This window comes from Pyxicephalus adspersus, chromosome 7 (genome assembly GCF_032062135.1).
Source record: "Pyxicephalus adspersus chromosome 7, UCB_Pads_2.0, whole genome shotgun sequence".
NCBI classification, from domain to species: Eukaryota; Metazoa; Chordata; class Amphibia; order Anura; family Pyxicephalidae; genus Pyxicephalus; species Pyxicephalus adspersus.
In genome coordinates, this window is record NC_092864.1 from 14,470,763 (window position 1) to 14,497,092 (window position 26,330).

The 26,330-nt window shown below is 39.6% G+C and overlaps 1 protein-coding gene across 1 annotated transcript; it reads left to right on the forward strand.

Annotated features, from left to right (window-relative positions):
• Window positions 1-1,979: 1,979 nt before the first annotated feature.
• On the forward strand, window positions 1,980-26,280 carry ERN2 (endoplasmic reticulum to nucleus signaling 2). Its single transcript, XM_072417554.1, has 19 exons — window positions 1,980-2,212; window positions 5,216-5,333; window positions 9,021-9,054; window positions 9,835-9,907; window positions 10,280-10,352; window positions 13,233-13,355; window positions 13,902-14,003; window positions 14,749-15,010; window positions 15,886-15,964; window positions 16,935-17,082; window positions 17,611-17,729; window positions 18,459-18,644; window positions 18,756-19,002; window positions 19,572-19,662; window positions 19,748-19,937; window positions 22,627-22,726; window positions 24,105-24,304; window positions 25,337-25,484; window positions 25,666-26,280. The coding sequence occupies exons 1-19, from the start codon at window positions 2,159-2,161 to the stop codon at window positions 25,797-25,799; spliced, it is 2,481 nt and encodes an 826-aa protein (XP_072273655.1). The 5' UTR covers window positions 1,980-2,158; the 3' UTR covers window positions 25,800-26,280.
• Window positions 26,281-26,330: the final 50 nt, after the last annotated feature.

Consider the following 26,330-nt stretch of genomic DNA (forward strand, 5'->3'; position numbering starts at 1 on the left):
TTCCTACTGACCACCATACTACTATACTGTGAGCTGTGGATATAGGAATAATAGAAGGGGTTCTTTTATGATCTGAATGTTATTGTAAGGGTTCGCCTATGTTAAAAAGCTTCATAAACACAAACCCTAACCTAATAAATCATGTTTGCATTCTGAAAAGCAAATCAGACCTATTCATAGCATTGTACCAAAATGACCAAAGCAAAGGCAATAGACTCAATAGCCACCTGCAACACGTACTGACTTTTCTTGCATCAGCTTAACAGTAACACCCCACCTGCAATGCATACTTACCTGTCCTTTGCTTCCTTCTCTCCTCTATTCAGCCACTGAAAATAGAGATAGTCTGGAGCATAGGAATAGCTTACACAGAGCTTAGATATCTCCTTGCCCCAATGTGACAGTGTTGGGCCAGTCATCAATTGCCCTAATTCATATTCTCCCCCCCATACCTGAATGAATCCAACATGTGTGTTAGCTACAGTGGGTGAATGAAGTGGCAATAAAGGAAATATACATCCATACTGCATGGGGGAGCAGCATTCCAACAAACATCTTACTTTGTTCTGCAAGAACAAAGAAAAATGTTGTGCCAGCTCCTCTCCTGGATTGAGATTGCTGTCTCTGATTTCATTGCACAATGTGCATTGGAAGATCAAGTCCACCTCCTTTTTTGGCAGGAGGCTATCCATCATCTAGCCATTTTATCCCCCAGCTTAGCATCCCTGTCCCATCATTTTCATTTTTTGGATTCCACTTATTTCAATCATGGTGGTGCCACATCACCTGTGAGCATTACTTAGGGCAGGCTCAATGTAAATGCAGACTGCCCTGTAATGTCCACAACCTTATGACGGACACCTGCACATCAATTTGCATATCTTCTCCCAAAAGTCAGGGCACTGCTTGCATTAGGGTTGCTTTTGAAGAGACATAGCATAGACATAGACATACAAAGTAAGAGTGCTGCAATGTTTTATTAAAGCTATATACAATCTGCCACCAACTATGATCTGCATAGAGAAACACTGAGACCCCATATTGATCACTGGATCTAATAAAAGGTATGTAATGAAAACAATGGTGCTGTACTAATGGCTGAGCATGATGAAAGGTTAGTGTTCCTAAGGGCTTTTACACGTCCACTATATTTCTGTATGGGCTACCTATTCCAATGCATGGCAACTGGGCAGCACCAGCACATCAGATTGCAAACCAACCAGATAAGTTTGTTTTATTGCAGATGAGTTGTCACCTGTCCCTTCTGCAATAAAAAAAACCCTGCTTACATGCATTTTTTTGTTCCACTTTAATAAACAGGGTTATTCATGACACTTTTATATCTTCCATCATCAGCTTCCTCTGTGGCTCCCCACATTCAGTCACATGACATCTACAAAGGAAGTCAATAGTGGAAGTCTTTCTGCTGCTGTGACTGCAGGTCTGATCAGGAAGTTTTATGATGACCAGCTTGTTTCCGAATTGATATCTGGAAAAAACAGCACCAGCCCAACACAATATTAGTACTGGCCCCCAGGGGCCAAAGGGTATCCCATTTATCCAGCCCTTGTGCAACACATATAATAAAACAGCACTGATGAGGGTTAGTGGAAGCAGGTAAGAATATCTTCGTTTTCTAGTTTGTCTGAACTTGGTCTCATGTTATCATTTACCATCTGACAACTCTGTTCCCTTTGGCTGATGTTGTCAGTGCCAATTCTTTGCTAAACCGGCACTGACAACACTTACGAGGAGTTATCGATGGTCCCATATTTGTCAGATCACTTCTGCTTTTCTGATCGTCACATCTCCTATCACCTCCACGTGTCCACCAACAACACACAAGCTTAGTTCCGGGTGATAGGCGCCACGCCCCCTTCCTCCTTATTGGTCAGGTGGAATGACGTGTGCTCGCTGATTGGCCATCCATGCCAGTGATGCAATAGGGAACCCTCTGGACTCATACAGGTGGACAAATGTTATTGTAGCAGAGATCCGCCTGACACCCGGAAACTGGGAGCCCATTGACACAGCACAGGGGGTCAGGAGCTGCTATTGTCATCAATTCACATGATGGAGGCACACTGACACAACTACTGTCCTAGCATCTCTAAGGATGAGAAGACCCCCTGCCTGGAGCTGACAACCCCCCAACAACATGCCCCCAGCTCTGTGGGTGACACTTACCTTGTGCATCACACAGGTGCTACAGGTGAGTCACTGAACAGGAAAATATTATCATATTATTATAGATAATGATCATGTATCTGTGCTGTAATATCTGCACCCCCAGATATTGTAGGTGCCTCTGCTTTCAATGGATGGTCAAGAAATTGAAGTTCTGTCCTGCAAATCGTTCAAATTTCTGTGTCCTTGCTTGTGGGACACACCACAAAATATTCCTGTGATTGGTCTTTTTTATTCTACAGATTTGGCTGCTTGTCTGATATAAATATTTGTATTGTGCGGGGATTTTGAAGTACTGAAATCATGATCTGTGCTTGTGAATCCAGAACTGGGACTTTTGTGTAAAGGAGTTTGGGATCAGTGGTCACAAATCACAAACCAAATCGCAATGAGCGGGAACTGTACAGGGCGGTGGTTGTGATATAGCCTTATTTGTGGCCCTTGATAGTAGTGTGGGGCCACATGTGATATTCAGGGTTTGTAATGATACAGAAATCTGTTCTGCAGACAGATTATCAGAAACTACATATATATAGGAAGAGATAGTCAGAGACTAGGGGTATAATAATAGAGATGGTAAGAGACTGCGGGCTTTTAAGATGAGATGGTCAGAGACTGCGGGCTTTTAAGATGAGATGGTCAGAGACTGCGGGCTTTTAAGATGAGATGGTCAGAGAACTAAGACATCGGAAGAGATGGTCAGAGACAGCACACATACAGACATGCAGACTTGCTATAAGTATAGTCAGACTATTACAGGCGACTGTCAGAGGCTATGTTACAGGAGTCTGTTAGAGATCACAGCCATCACAATATCTTTGCAAATAATTTCTGTCTTCTACACTTCTGGGGTTTGAAAGGCAGGGCATGGGAACCACATACTGGGTACCAGGGATCTAGATCCTGGAAGTCATTCTACCCTATTTAATGTACAGCGCTGCGTAATATGTTGGTGCTATATAAATCCTGTATAATAATAATAATGTTGGCACTGTTCCTGGCACAATTGGTGACATTACTATTACAAACATTGGTGTCACCTTTCTGATTGCTGGTGCTGCTACCGGACCTACCAATGCCCTGACCAGTAGGTCTCCTCACATTTCTGTATTTTATCATTATGTTTGCCTGGAGCTTAGCAGTAAAGCCGAAGACAAAGCTGCTGTTTAGAGAAGATTAATAAATCCTGTAATGTGACGCTTTTAGATTGTTATCAGAGTCACCATGTTCCATTGCTGTGTGTACAGAATTAATTGCAGGCTGTGGGGGGGATGGGGGGTGCTGAGATCTCAGACCTCCAGACATAATTAATATGCAATACTCAGCAAAGTGCAAACAATTCCTTGTCCCTCCCAGAGAACCACTCCTGTGTGAATCAATATTTGCACTGAACAGGTGCATGGCTCTGTATAGGAATGCATCGCTTCAGCTCACAAGCTGCTCCTATGTAATCCATTCATTTGTGCAGTGCAAGTGAGGTTCCAGAAATCTCCTTACTTGTTTCTGAATAGGTTCTGCTTCCTATAGGGCAAATCAAACAAAAATCCAAATTTACCAATTGACCCCAGAACAAGAGGTGAGGGTCACATTCCAATGGGGACACCTGTCCTGATAGGGAAAATTTGTATATAGAGAGATTTCCTATTGTGTTTATAAAATGGAAAGTGAAAGAAAATCTCCCCAATGGGACAATAACCCTAGCACAAATGTGATAATCAAATGAATAGTCTTATGGCTTGGAGGGCTTTAGTTTCAATGTAATACTTTCACTGGGTGAATCTGGCCTAGGGTGATTACTCTGATGCTGATCTCTCTCATGGTGACAACGTTCACTGTATTGTGTTTTTGTAGGGTCAGCGTAGACACCTTTAAGTTGTTTTAAACCTCCTCTCCTATCGTCATGACATGGAGGTGATGTTCTGTAGTCCCCAAATAAGGTTGATAACATTAGTTAGGAAATCGCTGGATCTTTGGCATGTCAACAGTTTTTTTTGTATATTTACAGACCAAAAGGGAGCAAATAAGAAATTAATTGTAAGGTTTTATGGGTAGCCATTTATTGTTTGTTTGTTCCGTACCACTGTCTACTGGATAGTTACTAGAAAACAAGCCATTGCACATGATGACCACATCCCTCATCGTCCTCCGGTGTGACTTTGGAATGTGCTGGATGGGGTCATTCATTTCCCTCCTGCCTGTGACAATAGCTGTGTCCCCAATGACAGCAGCAGGTCACAGGTGGGGTCTTTTCAGGACAGAGACATGGTAACTTCCTGGTATTAGGCTGGGGGTCCTGTATTTTCAGGAATTCAGCGTGACGTGGTGCTCCGTGTCATGTGACTCCAGCCGGTGCGTTCCATTGTTAGAGGTGGCGGCACTAATCTGCCCACAATGTAAACACAGGAGCAGCCTGTGCTGTCTACACTCAGGGGACATTCATAGAACTCTACAAGAATATTCCAGATTCAGTATATATGTACTCTTGTCACCAATGCTGTCCAAAAATGCTACTTACCTGGCTGCCATGCTGACCCAATAGCTCCAGTACCCCTGATCTGCAGCAAATATGCCTATAAGAAGTTCTGATTTCACTGTCCGCATGCTTATTGTAGTTTAGTGACTCAGAAAGTATCATTATATGGAGGCCAGCATGAGTTCTGTTGCAGCTGATGCTGATGGGCAAACCAAGAGGTTCAAAAAAATATTCCCCCAGCAAAATATTATGTCTTTATTTTCCTCCTGATCCATTCAGCTGCAGGAAGCAAGCAAAAGAAGCATCGTGACAACGCTTACTCACTGTGCTACAAAGGAGTAGGGTTGTCAGGAGGTTACCAGGGGAACCCATGTAGGTTCAGGACATGGATGGCAATGGTTACCTGTTTTCTCAGTACAAACCTTAATGAAACCTAGCCTAAATATAGGCAATCAGGTTTCATCTTCAAAGACGGAAATATGTCACTTGATTGGCTAGTTAGACGAATCTTACCCTTGCCCAAATCTTCTCTTACATGACGTCTTTGTGTTGTAGTGTGATGCCGGGGCCTCCGTCTCGCTTCCAGAATCCTTGCTGTTTGTGTCCACGTTGGATGGAAGTTTGCACGCCGTCAGTAAGAAGACCGGAGATGTGATGTGGACTCTGAGAGATGGTAAATCCTGCATCTAAACCTGTAAACAAACGGGTTAAAAACACCGCACATTTAGATACATGCTGTACAAATGGGCGCCATGTTGCACCAATTTTGGGGCTTTGAAACTGTGGCAGCACGTTGAAAATGAAAATAAAAAACTTGAAGGGCCTCCTTTTCTTCAATCACAGAGCAAAGACAATTCTGTGGCACCCCGCTGCAAACACTGTGGCCTATTTTCTATGAATTAGATAAGCCAGGGTGTATGCATTGTAAGGGAGAGCATATATCATTATTGGTCATCCATTACATCATTTTATCATCCATCATATAAATATGTCCCTTTGATTTAATTGCCCACATAGGGTGGCAAATATAAGGTGCGTACACACTTCCAATTTTTATCGTTCCAATCGAACGACGAACGATCGATTGGGCAAAAAATCGTTTGTAAAAAAGTAACCAACGACACCGACGAACGAGGAAAGTCGCTGGAAACGAACGACCGGACCGACGGATCGGATTGGACGACGATCGTTGAACATCGTTCGTGTGTACGGTCGTTCGTTGATCGTCCATGTTCAGAGCATGTGTGATGAACGAACGTCCGTTCACTTTCCTGTCGTGCACATAGTTCCTCTATCGCTCAAACGATCGTATCTATTGTGTGTACAATATCTACGAACGATCGTGTCGTTAACTCTATGTGCAGGATCGGTGCTATACGATCGTTCATATATATCGTGCATGAACGTTCGTCGTTCGTTTTCCAACGATAATAATTGGAAGTGTGTATGTAGCTTTAGTCATCCCAGCCAAAGATTCATTGTTATTGCCTCCTTTTTATCTCCCAGCTTTTTTTGGTTGCTAGGAAACAATATCACCATTGTTTACAACTACCAATATGAATTTGAGGGGCGCTAGGCCTCAGTGGCCAAATATACGTATCGGGGGCCTCCTAGCTACAAGTTCCAATTTAGTTTTTTGATGCACTCTGGAGGGGCAAACAGAAAATTGTACTATTGTGCAGAAATACGGTTATCCTTTAAAGTTCACCTGTGCTATGTGGGCCAGAGTGCAAGATTTATGGTAATACTGGTTCAGCACTATATGCTTGGAAACCGAAGGCCCATCCACAATCTTCAAAGTAAAATGCCAGTTGGTGAGGTGGTAATCAATGCTGAATATTTTTTTTCCTAAAAAATACCCCCTAGAATTAAAGCAATTAACCCGTACATTGCACAGGGGTGGGTAAGGAGGAAGGAGGGTGGTTTTATATAAAGGAAGGTGTTTAAGATATACTGTGTGTGTATGTATGTATATATACATATATCACATTATCTTTATCTGTTAAAGCTGCTGTGAAAAATTACATTTATTTTCTATTTCATATCTTATATTTCTATTGGAGGCTCAGATAGGTCTATCTGCCCCCTCTTGCCACTTACAGGCTTAACTGTACCCTGAGCAAAACTTTATCTTGTATAATAAAGCCCAAATACATCCCTAATCAATAAATCCAAACAAAGATAGAAAATAGAGGGAATATGATAGAATAAATAATAGAATATCAATATTTTGGATAGGATTTTTAAAGCATCAAAAAAGTTCAATATTTTAAAATCATTCATTTATTATTATTATTCATTTGGCTTAAAAGATAAATGAATGAACAGTTGTTCAATACTATAAAAATTAGTTGACATCTCCAAGATAAAGCTTCATAATTCCTCTAATTAAAACATTTACATTTATCAATACATAGAAAATTGTCTCCAATGCATTTTGCAGATAACAGCTTGGATGCAGTTGGAGTATGACAGCAGATGGAATTAAGAGGGAGGAGGGCAGCGGCAAGGGACTCCACCTATCTGCAAAGGATTGAAGACTAAGGTGGAGTACAGGGAATCATTAAATTCTAGTATCAAGCATCACAATAAGGGCCATGTCAAACGTCCTTTTACTGCAGGCTCATCCACGCTTTCAACATTTGGGAACCATATTCTGCAAATGTTTGCACCTGGCTACAATAGAACGCAGTGTAGTTCCTGTAAGTTGCTTCTGACTGCACGGGTGCTTCTCCTCTTCCATACTTATCCTCACTCAAGTGCATGGCAAAGGGGTTGTCTAGCACTGTGGCTGACCCAGAAAACTGCATAGAAGTTGAATAGAGGGTTTGGGGGCAGCTAATTGGAAACTAAGAACCTTATGCTTATTAAACCGGTTTGTCCTAATCTCCCTTTACAGAACATATCCTAACTGTTACATACAAATTAAACTTGTTTGGCAAGCCAGCTTTGGCCCAAACATGCTGGTCCCCTCCCGTCATGTTATTTCCTGGTAACTCAGGTTTCAAAGATTTATCTTTGGCTCAAAAAACAAACAAGTACAAGGCCCTATTTATGGAAAGCATTCATAGGAAACGCATTACTGTTACCCACAGCAACTGAATCATTCAGGGAATGTATAGACGATGCTGTGCCAGAAATTATAGTATAGCCTTTTTACTGCAGGTATGGAAGGAAACATAAAAGGATTCACTTCCATTTTATTCATTTGATACAGTTATCTTTCCTACCTACTCCCATTAAAGTAACCCCCACATCCCCTTACATACTTACCTAAACCCCAAAGCCATGATCTGTCTCCTGGCAATATTTTCTTTCTGTGACCAATTCTGTGTAGTCCATATCAATTAAAAATAAAGTTTTGGAACACTTTTTGGCACTCATAGGCTGCACTCTTGTTAGGAAGAAGGGGGTGGCAATGACAAAATCAGGAACAGCCAGGCAAATAGCATTTTCAGAGCAAGGTCAGCATTTGTTTCTGACAGATGCACTTTTGTTTGGAGCAGTAGGCTGAATATCAATAATCCTATTTTTTAGAAAAGACTTGGGCAGCAGGATAAGAGAAAAAAGCACAGAGCCACAAAATAAATTAAGTAGAAGCAGGGAGATCCTTGCACTGCACTGCAAGTCATCAAGTGCAGCAAGTAGAACAGTGATCAGCATAGTAGTGAGTAGAGATGATCAATGATTTGCAAACATTTGTCTTGATGCAAATCACACACCAATTGCCTTTGGTATGCAGTTTTAAAGAAGCTTAATCTGACATGATAATGCCTTTTTTAGTTGCCTGTACAGTATAACCTTGAGGATATTAGGAAGGGTAGGGGACACACAAGTCAGGTATTCTGCATACAAATGCTGATAAGAATGAGGCTGAATGGGGAGGAAAGAGCAGAGTGAGCAGCAAGATGACTTTTTTTTTCTGCTGCTTCTTCTTTACTTTATAGCAACAACTTGGGGTCTGGGATGTGATCAGGTTATATTGCTTTACTGCAGAATAGAAGTGTCAGGGTCACCAGGCACTCTGTGATGTTGGCCAGCGATTCTTAAATCTCCAGTCTGGCTGACAAGTAAAGCATCTTCCACATTTATCTGTTTGCTTATCTTGTGACTTTGCATTAATTTGTTTGGTTTCCTAGGAAAATTTACTCTAATTTATTAATTTTCATCCTTGAATGTTTATTCATTGCAATATTGATTAATCCATTTATTATAAGAATAATCTCCACTTTGTTATATTTCTTGATGGTCTTTACTAATAGTCTATTGTTAAACCCCAAATGTATTTAGGTAAATATATTTCTTTAGAATAGTAAACCTGCTTCTGTGTAGTGACACATTTGTATGCTTTTTGTTTTAGATCCGGTCATCCAAGTTCCACTTTATGTTTCTGAGTAAGTATTTTTGCTAATTTATGAACAGCATGGCAACTGAAAAAAAATGGCAATCATATTGACTAATCAGATTTTAGTGTTTCTTCTCTAAGAAGAGAATTAACGCCCAATTGAACTTTCATTGTAAATGACTTAAATACATTTAGGTAGTACATCAAAAGAAAGTTAATGCAAAGCACAGTTTGTGCGCTTTAAAATGCAGTCGCAGCTTAAAATGAAAAGCCTGCCCATAGGCAGTAGCTGCAGAGAAGGACAACTGTGCTTGAAAGCAGTGGTCTCTTTGTAGGAATCTGACCTGCCCATGCTTAGCCAAAGGCAGAGTTTTTCCATGAGCAAGTAGATGAGCTGAAAAGTTTTATTAAACTTTAATAGAATCCAGTCACTTTGGGCATCTATTTCACTTTTGTTTACTTTACTTTTTATAGATAACATATTTTGTCTCTAAATGCTTTTTGGTCTTTAATAGTAAAAATCCTGGGACTTAAATAAATATTTATAGACTTTTATGCAGCCATGGTATGGTCCAGTCTGTATATGTGTTGGAAAAATGAACCTTATGTAGTACCGCAGAGCAACAAATCCGTTTTCAGATTCAGATTCAGTCTGCTGCTATCGGCCTCAAATTTGACTGGTAGCTATTGGGTACTACAATCAATTTTTATTTCAGTAGAAAGATATGGTGGTAGCATATGGTGTTATATGTGTTTCTTTATTGGTCCGTATTGGTTATCGATTGTCGTAGTATATACTAGTGATAAGTGACACTGATCTTTGTTACAGGCCGGCTTTCCTGCCGGACCCCAGTGATGGAAGTCTGTACATCCTGGGAGGAAGGAACAAGGAGGGACTCATGGTGAGTTTGTACATCTAAAAAGCTTTGGGATGGCCATAGATGCGGCATATCCATGAAAAGGAGATATTATCTTATCCTTAATGACATTAGACAACTTACAGCTGACACATTGGAGCAATATTTGCACCATTCGACCTATCAAGTCAGAAAGTTTCATTCAATCATAAAGTATCTTTTAGATCTCCTAGATTATCTCCTTGTCAAATTTACCTCCAGTGGGTACAAAAAGTAGCTACGCTGATGTTGATTGTGTAGTCATGATGTGCTGTTGTCACCATCAGGCAACCACCCTGATTAATACCATAAAGCTGGTCTTGGGATTGTGGAAAATAGCATAGCAATACCTGATCCTTCTTTTTCTTTATTCTGTAGAAATTACCCTTCACCATTCAAGAACTGGTCCAATCTTCTCCCTGTCGTAGCTCTGATGGGATCTTGTATACAGGTAATTGCACTCTTCTACAAGAACAAAAATGCCAGTGTACTGTACCAATGGATGGAATAGAGCCCCAGAGTGATCTTTAAAGTTTTGTGCAGACACACAATAATTGTTACTCAAAATGGTTGTTAGGAATTGCTTTGGGTGAATGTTTAAGAAAGGATCACTGAATAGGAGGAGAAGCTGCTTGGTAAACAAATGAGCCCTGTACATATAGCACTGTTCTGTTCTTTGGAAAAGGAAGGGGGAGGACGAACAAGCAGCACCCTTATGTACTCCCTTTTATAGGAAAACACAGCAATTGTTCCAGTTGTTCTGTTAATCAGTCCGCCAGTGTGGATCAATCAATGAAATTGGGGGACTGCTGTACACATGCTAGACAAATGATAATGCTCATCTTGGGTATCATTCATTCATCCAGCATGTGTACGTAGCTGTAGCATTTGATCCTTTAGTGATCTGTCATGGAGAGGTCATCAAGCAACGTCATGGGACAAATGTGCTAATGCTAAAATTTCACCTCGGCTGATTTTACTTCCTCTGTCTATTAAGAAAGAGCAACCAGTGAAGCCATGTGAAGGAAAAAAAACATGCAATGCCAGCAGATCATCGATGGTGGGAGGGGTGGCAGGAGTGCTATACACGGCTTTCTGGAAAAATCTCAGCACCCCCCTCAGTACTCCCCTCAAGAGCAAGTAGTGGGCTGACTTATGAATGGAAAATAAGCAAATATCAAAAAAAGTTTATTTGGTAAAATATTACAATGGAGGAGTGGGTGTTTCTAGTCACACAGATTTAGCATGCAGACTGCAAAGTAATACCCAAATGCAATGCTGAGTTTATGTGAAGAACTCAAATCCAATAAATAAAAGGGGAAGCCAGGGTCTTTCAATCAGGATAGAAAAGGGACAGCTGTTACTGTATATCCTCTAGGCAGAATATGAGGTCTCTTTCCGACTTGCTGCATTTTCTAATACCTTTAGAATCTGAGTACGCACTCTTAAAAATAATTTGGCAAGTAAAGCTGAAAACATTTATTTAAACTTTTAATTTAGCCATTAATTTAATCAACATATTAATAGATATGATCTGTTGCCTATTTAATCTTCTGTGTTTATTCAGTAAGAAGCTTTGTATTGAGAATCCCTTGGGACCTGAATTGCATTAATGCCGGTTGTTAATTTAGAACTGGATGAGCAGCTGACACCAACAGGGAGTTCCTACTTAATATTTCATTACTAAGGAAAAACAAATGAATAATTAGGCGGTAGATTATTTGTAGAATGACATTGGAGTCATTCTTGTTTAATTATTACAGCAGGGGTGTCAAACTCTGGCCCAGGGACCAAATCTGGCCCCCAATGTCCTTTTTTTTTTTTGGCCCCCAAAAGATTCATAAATATGAACTGCAGCTGACCCACCGCTGCATTGAAATAGGGCCTCTACTACAGTTCCCGGAATCACTCACATCTATAGACCAGCGGGCTCTCTGCCCTTGCGTGGTCCCGCATTGGACTGTTTTATAGATGCAAATAATGCCAGTAATTTTAGTAGCGGTGCTATTTCAATAAAGAGAAAGTTTTGGCGGCGGGCCACTCATAAAATTTAGCTCGGTATTGTCTGCGTCTGGTATTTCCAGCTGTACTTTTCCTTGCTACTCCAAGGCATGGACTTGAATGGTTGGATTTTCATAGAAGAATATTGTTAATATTATTGTTAGCCTGTGCAAAAAAGTTACCATTGAAATTTAACTCAAAAGGCTACAAATAGAGAAAGAGGCATAAGATTTTTTTCTTAAATAAAATTAAAAAAAAAAAGTCATGCCTCTTTCTCTATTATAAGCTTGTTCCGGATTGAATGTGAAGCAAAACCTCTTTGTTTCCATATGAAAAGGGTTTATATCTAATGGGAAGAAAAAATTTCCTCAATTTTTCTATAAATTTTAAGGTTGGCCTGCGACTTTGTCTAAGTTTTTATTTTTGGCCCTCTGTGTATTTGAGTTTGACACCCCTGTATTACAGTTTGGAGTTTGTACAAAAACACCTTATATAGAGCTGCCTCGTTCTTAGAAATACCTCTGGTATTCACAGTTAGTAGGAAAAAACAGCTTCTCCAGACTTGCCGCTATCTTATTTCCAAACTTTAATGCAAAGTTTTATATTCTGGCTTGATAATAATAACACATTTAGGTGAACCTATCTGTAACTGTAAAAGTCTACATGAGTACAATCCTGATGTATTACAATCTACAGAAACAACTTCAATGTTGATCTCTAAAATGCAGTCCCTTATCTCCAGGACTGTGTGTAAGTTGGAAGGTGCAAATCATGCCATCAGTATCCTGTTTTTTTAGCCCAGGTGATCATTCTGACTGAGAAATGTATCTTTGTAGAGGCAGCAACAGGGAACTGATCTGTGTGAGGCAACATTTTAGGATCATTCCAAGCACTGGGAATTACTTGATTGTGTCATCAGCCCCAAAAGCAGTTGCTGACCCTGGTTAATGCATGAACATTAGGTGTGTTTGATGATCTCTTTAAAAGGTCATAAGTATTACTATTATTAATATTATTATTATTAATAAACAGGATTTATAAAGCGCCAACATATTATGCAGCGCTGAACAATAATTATGGATTTGTTTTGCACTTGCATATTAAGTAGTATGTGTGTGATATGAAAATAATACCCCCGTGTTTGGCATGTTTCCTCCAGCCAGTCCCTCCTACATCACAGTATCCCTTAACCCTCTCAACGTACTAGACAGTTTCCAATTTCTTTACTATGTATTTGTGTGTTCCATTTGTAACCAAACTGATAAATAATAAAACAAAGATTCTATGTTCCCACACATATGCCTGTCTGTTTTCGTCATTCTTGGTTCAGGTAAGAAGCAGGATTCCTGGTTCGTTGTGGATCCAAAATCTGGAGAGAAGCAGACAACGCTGTCCACAGAGTCATCAGATGGATTGTGTCCATCATCTCCTCTGCTGTATATTGGACGCACACGTACGTTCGACAGGTTTAACGATAGCTGCCTTTACATTTACACATTACATCCTCAGCTACACTTACATCTTTTGTAACAGTTACTAAATACTAATACCCTGATGACGACAATATAATAGTCATGCATGCATACATGTCATTTGTATCTTCCTCGGTTGTTTACAGTATGTGAACCCTCTGCCATTTTATTTCATATTTTATATGGTCAAAGAATACAAAAGATGCCAATTCTGATAACCTTCTCAAAGAAGATCCTAAAAGGTTTTCAAACCTGAACCTGGCTTACTGTTTTATTACGCTGTCAGTATCCCCATGGGCACCTCTGTAGTCTGGGACCTGGCCAGCTATCTTTTCGGCTCTTATTATATTCTGCTACTGAGTTTGTCCTTTTTTGCATTTTTTAATCCAGTCATTTGATATCTGAGTGACGTATACAATGTATTTGTAGGAATATTCAATCTTGTTTTGCATCACCAATTCATACATAGGTATGTTAAGTTGTTTGTTTGTTCCTGGCCATCTGTAAAGGTCTGTTTTATGTTACAGAGTACATGATCACTATGTATGACACAAAGTCCCGGGAACTGCGTTGGAACGCCACTTTCTATGACTACTCTGCCCCTGTGTGTGATGACAGCTATGAATATAGTAAGTCCTGGCAAAAAAAATCTGGGTGGGTTTTTTTAATTTAATTTAGCAGTGAGTTAGTGAGTGCATATAGTTATTTTTCATTACTTCAGAACTTTTATTAAAAAAAAAAATGTCACTTCGCTCCAGATCTCACAGTGCACAGTTGTGAGATAGGATGAAATGTCTTCCTCCAAATGCAAAAAAAAGAGCGCTAATCTTGCTATGCATATGTGAGCGCTTGTTTTTTTTTTTTACATTATAGTAAAACCCCTAATGATTCATGCCTAATCTCGGCATGCACAGAAGGAGCAGCCTGCAGCCTCCTGAAATATGTGATGAATTGGGAAGGTACAATATGAAAAGCTAAACTTTTACATAATGTTGAAAATGTGACGATAAGTTCACTAGATCTAAAATACATTACGTTAAAGGGTAGCTAATAGGATAATTCAGACATACACTAAATAATTAGTGTGTTCTCAGGGTTAAGATCTGATGTTTCTTTGCCGAGCTGCCACTTTCCCTGTATCTGTAGCAACCTTCAGTGTTCAGTTCAGTTGCTATAAATACAGACATGGTGGCCATTTTAATAAAATAAAATAAAAATCTCTATTTCTTGCGTGATATTGTTGGCCTGCTCTGCAGATTGGCTTTAATGCATACTGCCCCTGCTATCCTACCCTAGTAACACCTTTAAACCTAGTACCTGTGTTCTATAATGTATGTTGCATTACCTGATCCTGACGGTTTGGTTGTTTCCCAGAGATGGCTCACTTCGCGTCCACTGGCGATGGGTTATTGGTCACAGCAGACCGGAATAGCGGGGAGGTATTGTGGATGCAGAATTATGGCTCACCTGTGGTCGGACTCTTTATGTGGCACCAGGATAGTCTGAGACGTATCCCTCATCTCAATGTGGCCACAGAGACCTTACGTTACCTAACATTTAACTCTCAAGATATTCGACTGATCCAATTAAATTACCAGGCTGGGCAAGAGCTGAGCAGCACCAAGACACATCTACTGTGAGTACTTTGTAGCCCATGGCACAGCTGCTAGTTCAGCAGAATAACCATACTGGTTGTTGGAGGATAGCTTTTCCTTCAGAGCAGCAATAATAATACATTTCTTTATTCTTTGGATTCATGGAAGTGTTTTAAATAATCTTTGGTAACTCTTTCCAGTGATGCATTCGTGTCACTTAACCAGTTGTGGGCATTTCGCATGGTACGTGCCCCCACTAAAAATGTTACAGGACTACACTAGGCACATATAGCACAAGTTTGAAGTGGTTAACCTCCAACCTGCATCCAGCCATTCTGCAAGCCCTGTGTAAGTGCCAGGTTTTGAGCTTGCACAGATCTAGGGACTCTACCCACCCCTATGTGACAGCACTGGGTGCTTAACAAGCCTATCACTAAGCATTATTTCTTATGCTTTTTTGTGTTTGAATGTTGTAGTGCAGGGGATAACAGGTCTGTAAAAACATAGTTGAAATTAGTGTTTAAAAATGCATTTACATGCAAGTAGGAATGGATTAGCAACCATTTTTCCTAACCCCACTGGGAGGATTTACCCCCTTTATTTATACTAGTGATCATTGTCTTCTAAAATTTGGAATTGTTAACAGAACAAAAAAAAGCAGTAAAAGCTTATCTAACAATTTTTCAGTGACAACTGGTTATATTTTCCTCATTTTGGACCTCTTCTTAATTCCTAATGTGTCTAAGAATTAGGAAGTTAAGAAAAATTTCCCCAGTGGGTTACAGAGGCAAAAAAAAACTGCTGGCTTTTATAATAAATGTATTATTGCTTTTTTTACTTATTTTTTATTGTAATACCATTTTTTGTGAGCAGCTTTAATGAAAAGTACTAATCATGTGTGTTTCTCTCTATCTAGTCCATCACTGTATGTTGGGAAGCATGCCAGCGGATTCTATGCTTCCACCTCTGTGATTCATGAGGGAGTCTCTGTTGTGGTAAGAATATTTGACCTAATGGTCACTTTGTAGGGTGAATAGTGACAAGCCACAAGACAGATGGAGAAGACCTTGATTATGACTGATCACAAAATGGTCCCCAAACACCAGGTGCTAGAGAATTTTCCTGACCATATATGGCTTTGTTGCAAAGTTTCTTACCTGAGGACCCTGCCAGTGACAGCACTTCCCGTTGCAGACTCGCAGCATTAGACCACTTTTGGTGGTCTCTATTAGTTCGCTTTTTGGCTGCTTATCAGGTCTGTCTGCAGGAAATGCAAATGGCAGACTGCTTGTTACGGGACCAAGATGTAGTGTCGTCACCCTGGGGCTAATGCTGGCAGGATCTCCAGTTATAAAACTTTGCAACTTTTGAAAACTGTATACAGTGAGGCATGATTCCGAACATACTGCAACACAGTTTACCACTCTCTAGCACCCCTGTTTGATGACTATTTTGTTGTCAGCCATAATCAAGGCCTTTCTGTACTTTAAAGGAAACTGGTATCTGAAAGTGATGCAGACTGCAATTGCTGACCTTGCTAAAATGCTAGTTGCCTAGCTGTCCCTGGGTTGGGTACCTTCTAAGTGACTTTTCCAAAACAAACATTCAGCAAGTGGTCTAGAAGCCAATACAGGCTTTTACCTGTGCCGTTTGGAGACTCAAAAGGTTGAAGAGCAAGGGAAAGAAAACTCGAGTGACAGCCAGACAACTAGCATGCTTAAAAAACAGAGAAAAACATGTGCCTGCCATTGCTAAGTTCCTTTAAAGAATTACATTTTCCCAGTTTTCCCTGGCTCCACTAATTTCCAAGGTTTCGATCTACAACAAGCATGTAGTTCTTCATCTGCTTATTTGTTCCATATCAGTGCCTGAAAGTTTTTCAGCTTCTGAAATCAGCAATGGCAGCCCCCATTCGCCTGACAATGTGATGTTTTCTAACTCTAGGTTTCTCTTATCATTATTTAGCCACGTGGGATCACCTTGGCCCGGATAGAGGGTCCCACCACCAAGGATGTCACTCTAAAGGAGTCCACAGAATTTGATGTGACACCTAGCACAGATGTTAAATACCCAAAAGGTGGCGTGGTATCGGTCAGCCAGTGGTTGCTAATAGGTAAGAAGGTGGGAGAGACCAAACAGGAGAAAACATTGTTTTTTACAGTTACATTTTCAAATATTTGCCTGTTAATTTTGCAGGAATTTGTACACATCTAGGAACCTGAACACAATAATGTTAGTAGTCTTTTCCCAGTGCAAAAACCTTTAAAATAAATGTAAAATATTAAAAGGACTTTCGGGTGATCGTTTAGATATCGTTTTAGAATAAGGTAACTGATTGCCACTTTTTAGCTGTCATTTTTGGACACAATTTAAGTTAAATAACATTGAATGCCAAGGTATGCAGCAGTGACAGGTTCCTGGACTGCTATCACTGCAGGACACCTGCTTACAGAAGGATCTGTCATAATCACCACTAAGCTGTACATACTTGCTGATTATGAAATAGGTTCACCCACACCAAACGTTTCGGTTCTTTAAGTCATTTTCTATGGGTTGTTATGTTGTCTATCTTCATCTATTGTCTCTCCCAATACTATTATATGTATCTAACAGAATACTATTATCTTGTGTAAATCCCCAGGTCACCACGAGGTACCACATGTTGTTCATACCACAATGCTACGAGCATTTCCAGAGACACTGCGGAGGGACACAGAGTCTGTAATCAGAGGCCCGGCACCAAAAACTTTGTTTGATGATGTAAGATTTTTGCTGAAAAACACAATAATAATTATTAGCTTACCCACACGTTCAGTGTTATAGAAAGAAAATCATACTTCGTAAGGGGTATGACACTTTAGAAGTCAAGAAATTATTTTTTAAGCTGATATTTGGGTTTCCCACATACCCCATGTCACCATGTCAATAGCTGTCCAGTGGTGGGGTCCTCTCTAGATCCAGAAGAGGAGTCTGCAGTGGTAATATTAGCACATAGTGAGTGTCAGGGCAGTACAGGCACATCTGCAGGTTTTGAATAGGAGTCCCCCACACCAAGAAATGGCTGGGACAGCGGACATAGGTGAGTATATTCTTTTCCCAGAGATAATTCAAGTTGTGTAAAATAGTGATGTTTGCTAAGAACAATTATGTAGGAATGTATGCAAAGCCAACCATTGGTTTGGATAGATTGTATGGGAGGGTCAAGACCTCCTTTATGTTTAGCATTTTGGCTGTTTAACCACCTCACATCCTCTATGGCTTATAGGATGAGGCTGAAAAGAGATACAGAATTCACTACCTCCATGTCTCAGAACATCTGGAATCTTTATGGCTTCTGTAGGGGAAAATGTTTGGGGCTTTCAAATACATTTTAGAGAATTGTACTGTATAAGGAAATCAAATGCCAGTTCTTATTTGTGTAGCTCTGGTTAGGACATAAAAAGTTTTATTGACTGCCCTGTCCCTTATTGTATTTGTCCTCCTTTTCAGTTTTTGACCCCGCAGAATCAAGGTGGGATTTCCCAGGGTGACACAGAAGGGCGGTTGAAGATGGACAGCAACAAAGAGGAAGCTGGAATTGTCTTACCTGACTCCTCAATCACTAATCTACTTATTATGGGAATAGTGACACTTCTTCTGGGAGGATGGGTGCTCTTTGGCCTCACATACCCAAAAGTAAGTGTATGATAGCTTGTGCATACTTGTTTAAATATGGCTGTTAAGCTCACCAGTTGGCCAAGCTTTTTGCACTTTATAACTTATCATTGTGATATTTTGCTGACTCAGATACAAGAACAGCAGCGTCTTCAGCAACAACAGTTGCAGCAACAATTTGAAGAGAAGCTACTCCGCCTCCAGCAACAGCAGAATGTGAACGCTGAGGCCTCTGTGTCCCCATCTGCAGGAGAAACCATTGTTCTGGCTGAGGAGCAGAGGACCAGCAGCAGCAAGAGGCAGAGTGGAGAGCTGGACCAGAGCCAAGCCAATGGACCAAAGCGATTGAGCAGAGATGATGGGGAGGAAAGTGATAAAGGTATGAGCTCCCTGGTCAATGAACTATATAGAACAATCTGAGTATGTTCATTAAACCGAATAGTAAATCTCAACAGTGTAACTATATATTAAATTCATGCATTAAATAACACATAAGGAATTAATTTAGTTCATGCAAAAAGGTATAAATGCATTTTTTTTGCAATAATTTGTTCCACCCCTCAGCACCAAAGAAGTTTTTGCTGTCATTGAGTTTGACTTGAATGTTTTGCTTCTTGGAAAGTCATTAATTGGGGTTTGACACTTCAGGTAACAAGTTCCCTTAATATCAAACCCACATAGCTTACCTTCCTGTGCTTCCCTGCTGTTCTTCTGTGGGAGGGCTAAATCTAATCCTTCTGCTAGTCAGTGTTGGATATTGCACAGGTGACAGTGTTCATTCCGAATGATTAGTTGATCATGTGCAAGCATTTTATTCTGGGAAGAAGGTGAGAAGGTCACATGCTTCTTTTATACCTAGAAGCTACCTGATTTGCACAATATTGTCCTTTTCATTGTACAATTTTACTTACAATACAATTACTCTGGTGCTAAACCTTCTTCTTGCAGGTCATGATGAAGAAGTAATGCAAGTGGGCAAAATCTCCTTTTTTACCAAGGAAGTTTTGGGTCGTGGAGCAGGAGGAACATTTGTGTTCAGGTAAATGACCCACCCACCTGGTGAATGCTAAGTCCCCTCTATCTGGGATACTGTGTGTTAGTAACATGGGTTTCTTGGTGTGTAGGGGCAGATTTGATGACCGCCCTGTAGCAGTAAAGAGAATTCTACCAGAGAGTTTTGTACTGGCGGATCGAGAAGTTCAACTGTTGCGAGAATCTGATGAACACCCGAACGTTATCCGCTATTTCTGCACTGAGAGTGACAAGCTGTTCTATTATATCGCCTTGGAGCTGTGTGCAGCCACTTTACAAGAGGTGAGAGTAGATCTGTATGAATGACAAGATGGAGTGCAGTGACATCACTTAGCAAATGATGAGGAAGGACTGGAAAAATGAGTCATGGTTCTTATCACATGATACATGTATTGCAGGAAAATGGTCTCTAGCCTCAAACATAACACTTTATCTGTAACCCTAACAGTTCCTGTATTGCAAATTTCACCACTGATTCTACCTATAAACCTGTAACTAAATCATTCTATAACCCTAACAATAATTTTCCATGTAACCACCTACATTAACACTAACTATAATCCTAGCTCTATTTGTCTTTATAACCCCATTTATCCCCTCATACGAACTAATATTTTCCATAGCCATATCACTAACACTTCTTGTATTGCAAGCACTACTACAGATTTCACCTATAAACCTGAAACTCAATCACTCTATAACTCTTACAATAATTTCACATCAACCCTAACTGAATTCCAATTATATCCATCTGTATAACCCCCTTACCCCTCAAACTAACTTCTTTCCATACTTGTAGGGCAAGCCCTACTACTAATTCTACCTATAAACCTGAAACTAAATCTTTCTATAACCCTAACAATATTTTTCCATGTAACCATTTACATTAACCTCAACTATAATCCTAATTCTATGCCTCTGTATATCCTCCCTAACCCCTCATACTAACTCCACTAACATTTCCTGTATCTCAAGCCTTGCTACTTATTTTACCTATTAATCTGAAACTAAATCTCTCTATAACCCTAACAATATTTTTCCATGTAACCATTTATAATAACCTCAAATATAATCCTAATTCTATCCCTCTGTATAACCTCCCTAACCCCTCATACTCTTAAAACTTTAGCAATAAACTTCCATGTAACCATTTACATTAACCCTGACTATAATCCTAGCTATATTAGTCTTTACCCCCATTTAGCCTTTAACCCAATTTAACCCCTCATACTAACTAATATTTTCCATAACCATATCACTAACCCTTGTATTGCAAGCACTACTACTGATTTCACCTATAAACCTAAAAATAAATTACTCTATAACTCTAATCATAATGTCACATCAACCCTAACTGAATTCTAATTCTATCCCTCTGTATAACCCCCTTATACTAACTTCTTTCCATACTTGTAGTGCAAGCCCTACTACTGATTCCACCTATAAACCTTAAACTAAACCTCTCTATAACCTCTCCATGATTAACAATAACTTTACATTAACCCTAACTAAATCCTAATTCTATTTCTCTGTATAACCCCCTTACCCTGCATACTAACTCCACTAACATTTTCTGTATCTCAAGCCCTGCTGCTGATTTTACCTATTAATCTGAAACTAAATCTCACTATAACTCCAACAATAACTTTACATGTAGCCATTAACATTAACCCTAACTATAATCCTAATTCTATCCCTCTTTTTACCTCAACGTCTCCTCATTCAAACTTCTTTTCATACCCATAACACTAACCTTTCCTGTATTGCAAGTATTACTACTGATTTTACCTGTAAACTTAAAACTAAATCTCTCTATCACCCTAAAAATTATTTTCCATGTAACCATTTACATTAACCTTAACAATAATACTAATTTGTTCTCTCTGTATAACCTTCTTAACCCCTTTATACTAACTTCCCTAACTCTTCCTGTTTTGCAAGCCCTACTACTGTACTTATTTCGCCTATTAACCTGAAGCAAAATCTCTCTATAACTCTGCATGTAACCATTTACATTAACCCTAACTATAATTCTAATTCTATCCCTCTGAATAACCCCCTTACTTTTCATACTAACCCCACTAATTCATCCTGTATTGCAAGCCCTATTACTACTTCCTAATAACCTGAAACTAAATCTCTCTATAACTCTACATGTAACCATTAACATTACCTCTATAATTCTATACCTCTGAATGGTTAACCCCCTTTTTTTCCATACTAACCCAATGGACCCAACCCAACTAACTATTCGTGTATTGCAAGCCCTACTTTCTGATTCTACCTATTACCCTGAAACTAAATCTCTCTATAACTCTACATGTAACCATTTACATTAACCCTAACTATAATCCTAATTCTATCCCTTTGTATAAGCCCTTTACTTTTCATATTACCCCTTTTCCATAAAAAACATTAACCCTCCCTTTTACCCCAACCCTGATCAAACCTAAAACCCTACAACTAACCCTCTCTATCACCCTAACTCTGATCCCAGTGGTGATTCTTTATATAACTGTAACATTAACCCTTTATGTAACTTTAATACTTACTCTGATCCTTTCTATAACATTAACCTTCTATGTAACACTAACTCTCCCTTTAATCCTTATTTTACCCTCTGTATAACCCTCACACCAACTCTCCCTGTAACCTCCACCATAACACTGATCCTTCCTATACCACTAACCCTCCCTGTTATCCTAACACTAACCCTTAATGTAACTGTTATCTTACAAAATTACTGATGTAATCACTTTGTTTTCATACTCCCCTCTCCTGCACCGAAGACTACCTTTCTTATGCTACAACTGGTGTTTGTTACTATGATGGTGATCAGACCTGCAAAATTCCCAGGTCCCTGATGCTTCAGTGACTGTCGTGCCTGCACAAATGGAAACCACACCTGTTAATGCTGTTCCTCAGTTGGTACATTTTGTTTTAACTTTAATATTTGCTTTATCACCTATAGTATGTGGAAAACCCCGCCTTCCATTGCAATGGATTGGATAACGTGACTGTCCTGTTCCAGGCTATGTCAGGGCTGGCACATTTACATTCTCTGAACATTGGTAAGAGCTGATTGATTATTTGCGGTTTGTTACAATTTATGTTGAATCCACAGCTTTGCAGGACTGCAACTTTAAAAATATTCATCCTGGTTACATTATCACTTGTATGTTCTTGTCCTAAAATGTATCTTCACACTATAGGAAATTCTCTGATTTAGATCGAATAGTGAGTATTTGATCCTTCTTTTGATATTGACTGCTGTGCATCAGGGGGCTTCTCTCACACCCATCACAGCTGTTACTGCCCTTACTTGGTATTAGGCTGGTACACGTCAGATATTCGTTGCTGGATATGAACAGTCATACGTGGAGAAAATCTGCCATGTATACAGCATTCCCCTGCCACTGCGAAATAATGAATGACCAATGGAGAACAATTAATGTTCACCCCAATGAAAGAGAGCACAACATGGTGCGGGTCACTTGTTCTCCCTCCTCCTCTCTCCAGAAAACAGAATGGTGTTGTGTGTACAGTGCTCATATGTTCATCTGTCACTGGAAATTATTACAAAAGATTGTGTCCAGCAACAAAAATCTGACATCCATCAGACGTCTGTATGGGGCTGTAGCTAGGTTTGGTATTGCCTTAAGTGCTCATTAACCATACAGGCTTTACATTTTGCTTAATATTTCTGCACAGTGTCTTTCATGTCCCTTTTCTCGCAGTACATATCTGAGTCAGGTGTGACTTTTTGAAATCAGTAAAATCTCAATAGGGGCAATTAATATGATCTCATTACTAAAGAGCAGGGAATGCTAATCAATTATCTTGACAAATAGATAGCCATTGGTGAAGCAGGAACATGTCTGTATATTAACTACAATTATCAAAATATGTAGCAGCAAACGAGTGACAGTTACTAAATGTAAAAAGTTAATATTACTACCGGTAATTGTACCTTTATCTAAGACTTTAAGGTTTTATTTCTAGAACGAGTTAGGCTATGTACACACGTTAGATTTTTATCCTTGGAAATTATCATTCATGATTGTTTCCAATGCCAAAAGACCAAAAGATGAATGTTCTGTTCTGTTGCGCTCTCCTCTCCTCACTTTCATTGCGACTTTGTAGAGCCACTGTACACATGTCAGATTCTCATCCGAGATGAGCCCTGAGGCGAGCATCATCTGATTGGCTTATGGTGTGGATGATTGGCCCTCAGGACTCATTCAGAAAATATGCTCATTGCAAAGATAGTCCAGATTAGTGCAATTTTTGTATGAAACATAATCCTCCTCACAATATGGCATAGCCAGGATATCATTGTGAATGATTTTAGTAGTTTATACAGTAATCTCCCAACAGTCATTATCCTGTTTTGATTTGTGGGCTGTGATGGGCTAGTATTTGAGCTTATTGGTATTTTGTTTTTTGCAGTTCACAGAGATTTGAAACCATGCAATATCCTCATCTCCCTGCCAAATGCCCAAGGCAGACAGAGAGCCGTCATCTCAGAGTTTGGCCTATGCAAAAAACTGGGAATGGGGAGAAGTAGTTTCAGCCTGCGGTCTGGTATACCAGGAACTGAGGGCTGGATCGCACCAGAGGTTCTACGTGATGGACGAACACAGAACCCCGTAAGTTTTTATTTTTTTTTTTTTTGTTTGTTTTTCAGGAGGGAAAGAGAACTGTCCTAAATGAAACATCAGAAAAGCACTTTTAAGCTTTCATCAGATGATTGAATACAACATACAACACCTTATGGGGTTCTCAACAATACCAATTTATCTGGGCTTGTAAATCTACTTGAAGGAAATCAAAATAGCAAAAGAGAATAGATTGCATTATTATTTAAATAGTGTTGTTATTATTATTCACATTAATGACATATCAATTCAATCTTTAAATATTTATAACTTTTAGTCACTTCAAGTAGATAATAGTACCTAAGCCCTGATGAAGGGAGAATCTTCTAAACCTTGAAATGTGTTGGCTGCTGTTTTATCATCTGCTTTATAATTATCGTTTTCATTAATTTTGGTCTGGCTCTCTTCATGTGATTCCTGTGCTAAAAAGAGACTGGTGTAGGCATGGCTTTAAGGGGTGCAAAACCCAAATTATGTTCAAGATTGCGTGGGGAATCAAAACAATAATGGAATTTTCCAATACAGTCTGCAATTTCCTTTAAATTCTGTCCTCAAGGAAACAACAGGCGGTGGGGGGCAATAACTCCTAGATTAGGAGAAGATCCTTCTGACAGATGTTATCAGAACTTGTGTCCCCATTGGGAGGTTTTATCCTTTTGTTCAGACGACCACTTCTTCCCTTCTGTTTGGGTGTTTCTCAACCTTTTTAATACTGGAGAACCCTTTGAAAAAACTTTCAGGTTGTCCAGAACCCTGCTTTAGGTACGATATCCACAGCTCACCGTGCACTAGTGTCGTGGTCAGTAGAAAGAATGCCTCTTACATAGCTGGCCATTGGGATAAATGTCACCCTTACAGATAGCCAAAAAATAACATTGGTGTCAACTGACTTGCGAGTCACAAATCCCTCATAGCTTAAGGAACCCCTAGCAACCTCTGCAGGAACCCTAGTTGGGAAATACTGGTTTAAAACTATTGGTTTTAAAGGGTCACATACAGTACAGTTTTTCTTATTTTTCTCAGACATCAGCGGTGGACATTTTCTCTGCTGGTTGTGTATTTTATTACGTCTTGGCATGTGGGAAGCACCCATTTGGAGACAGCCTCAGAAGACAGGGAAATATATTGAATGGGTCATACCAACTCCCACATCTGGAGGAGGAGACACATGGTAAGACATATAAATGTTTAGATTTTCTTGTGAAGACGTGAGAACCTGATTGATCTATTTTAGTAATAGATCCTATTGATCCTATTGATAGTAATAGGTCCTTATGGAGACTTTGATAATTAAAGACCCAATAAATGAAGGCTTCTCTGACTTATATGCATGTATTGTGTTTGGATCACAGAAAAGGTAGTTGCACTGGATCTCATTGAGAGGATGATCAGCAGCGACCCCCAGCTCCGGCCCTCTGCTCCCTGCGTTCTGAGACATCCGTTCTTCTGGTCCAGAGAGAAGCAGCTTCAGTTCTTTCAGGTTTGAAGTGATGACTACCTTAAAGTGCACAAGATGGCCACTGCTATGATTAGCTAGAAAATTGCCTTCACCCTTGCTCTTCAATGAAGTTTCACTTTGTTACCGCACCCTTACTTTACCTGCCATAACTCTTTTACAATATTATGTTTTTGTGGCCAGTAAGTGCAGACTAAGATGACAAGAGGATGGCAGATGAAGTATAGCATTGATGTCAGGGAAACTCATGGTGTAGTAACAAAGTGATACCAAATTCACATAGAAGGACAGTAGACGTGACCTATCACCAGAAATCTAGTTGCAGGGCATTTAGTTGCACATTGTTCATTTAATTTTTAAATTTTCAATTTTTTTAATTTGATTTCCACCATGCGTATGTTGGGTTTTGGAGTTATTGTAGAAATGGCACCTGCTTACAGTAGTGTTAAACCACTGTGTCTTGGATTTTCAGTTCCAAGTGAAACAATGAAACGCAATCTTTAAAAACTAAAAACATATAGTGCTAATAGCCTAATAGTTATACACCATAAATGTACAGAA

Coding starts and splice junctions, on each gene's coding strand:
- ERN2 (XM_072417554.1), top strand. CDS start 2,159: ATGCCCCCAGCTCTGTGGGTGACACTTACCTTGTGCATCACACAGGTG. Junction 9,055..9,834: donor GTTCCACTTTATGTTTCTGA/GTAAGTATTTTT, acceptor TCTTTGTTACAG/GCCGGCTTTCCTGCCGGACC. Junction 15,965..16,934: donor ATGAGGGAGTCTCTGTTGTG/GTAAGAATATTT, acceptor ATCATTATTTAG/CCACGTGGGATCACCTTGGC.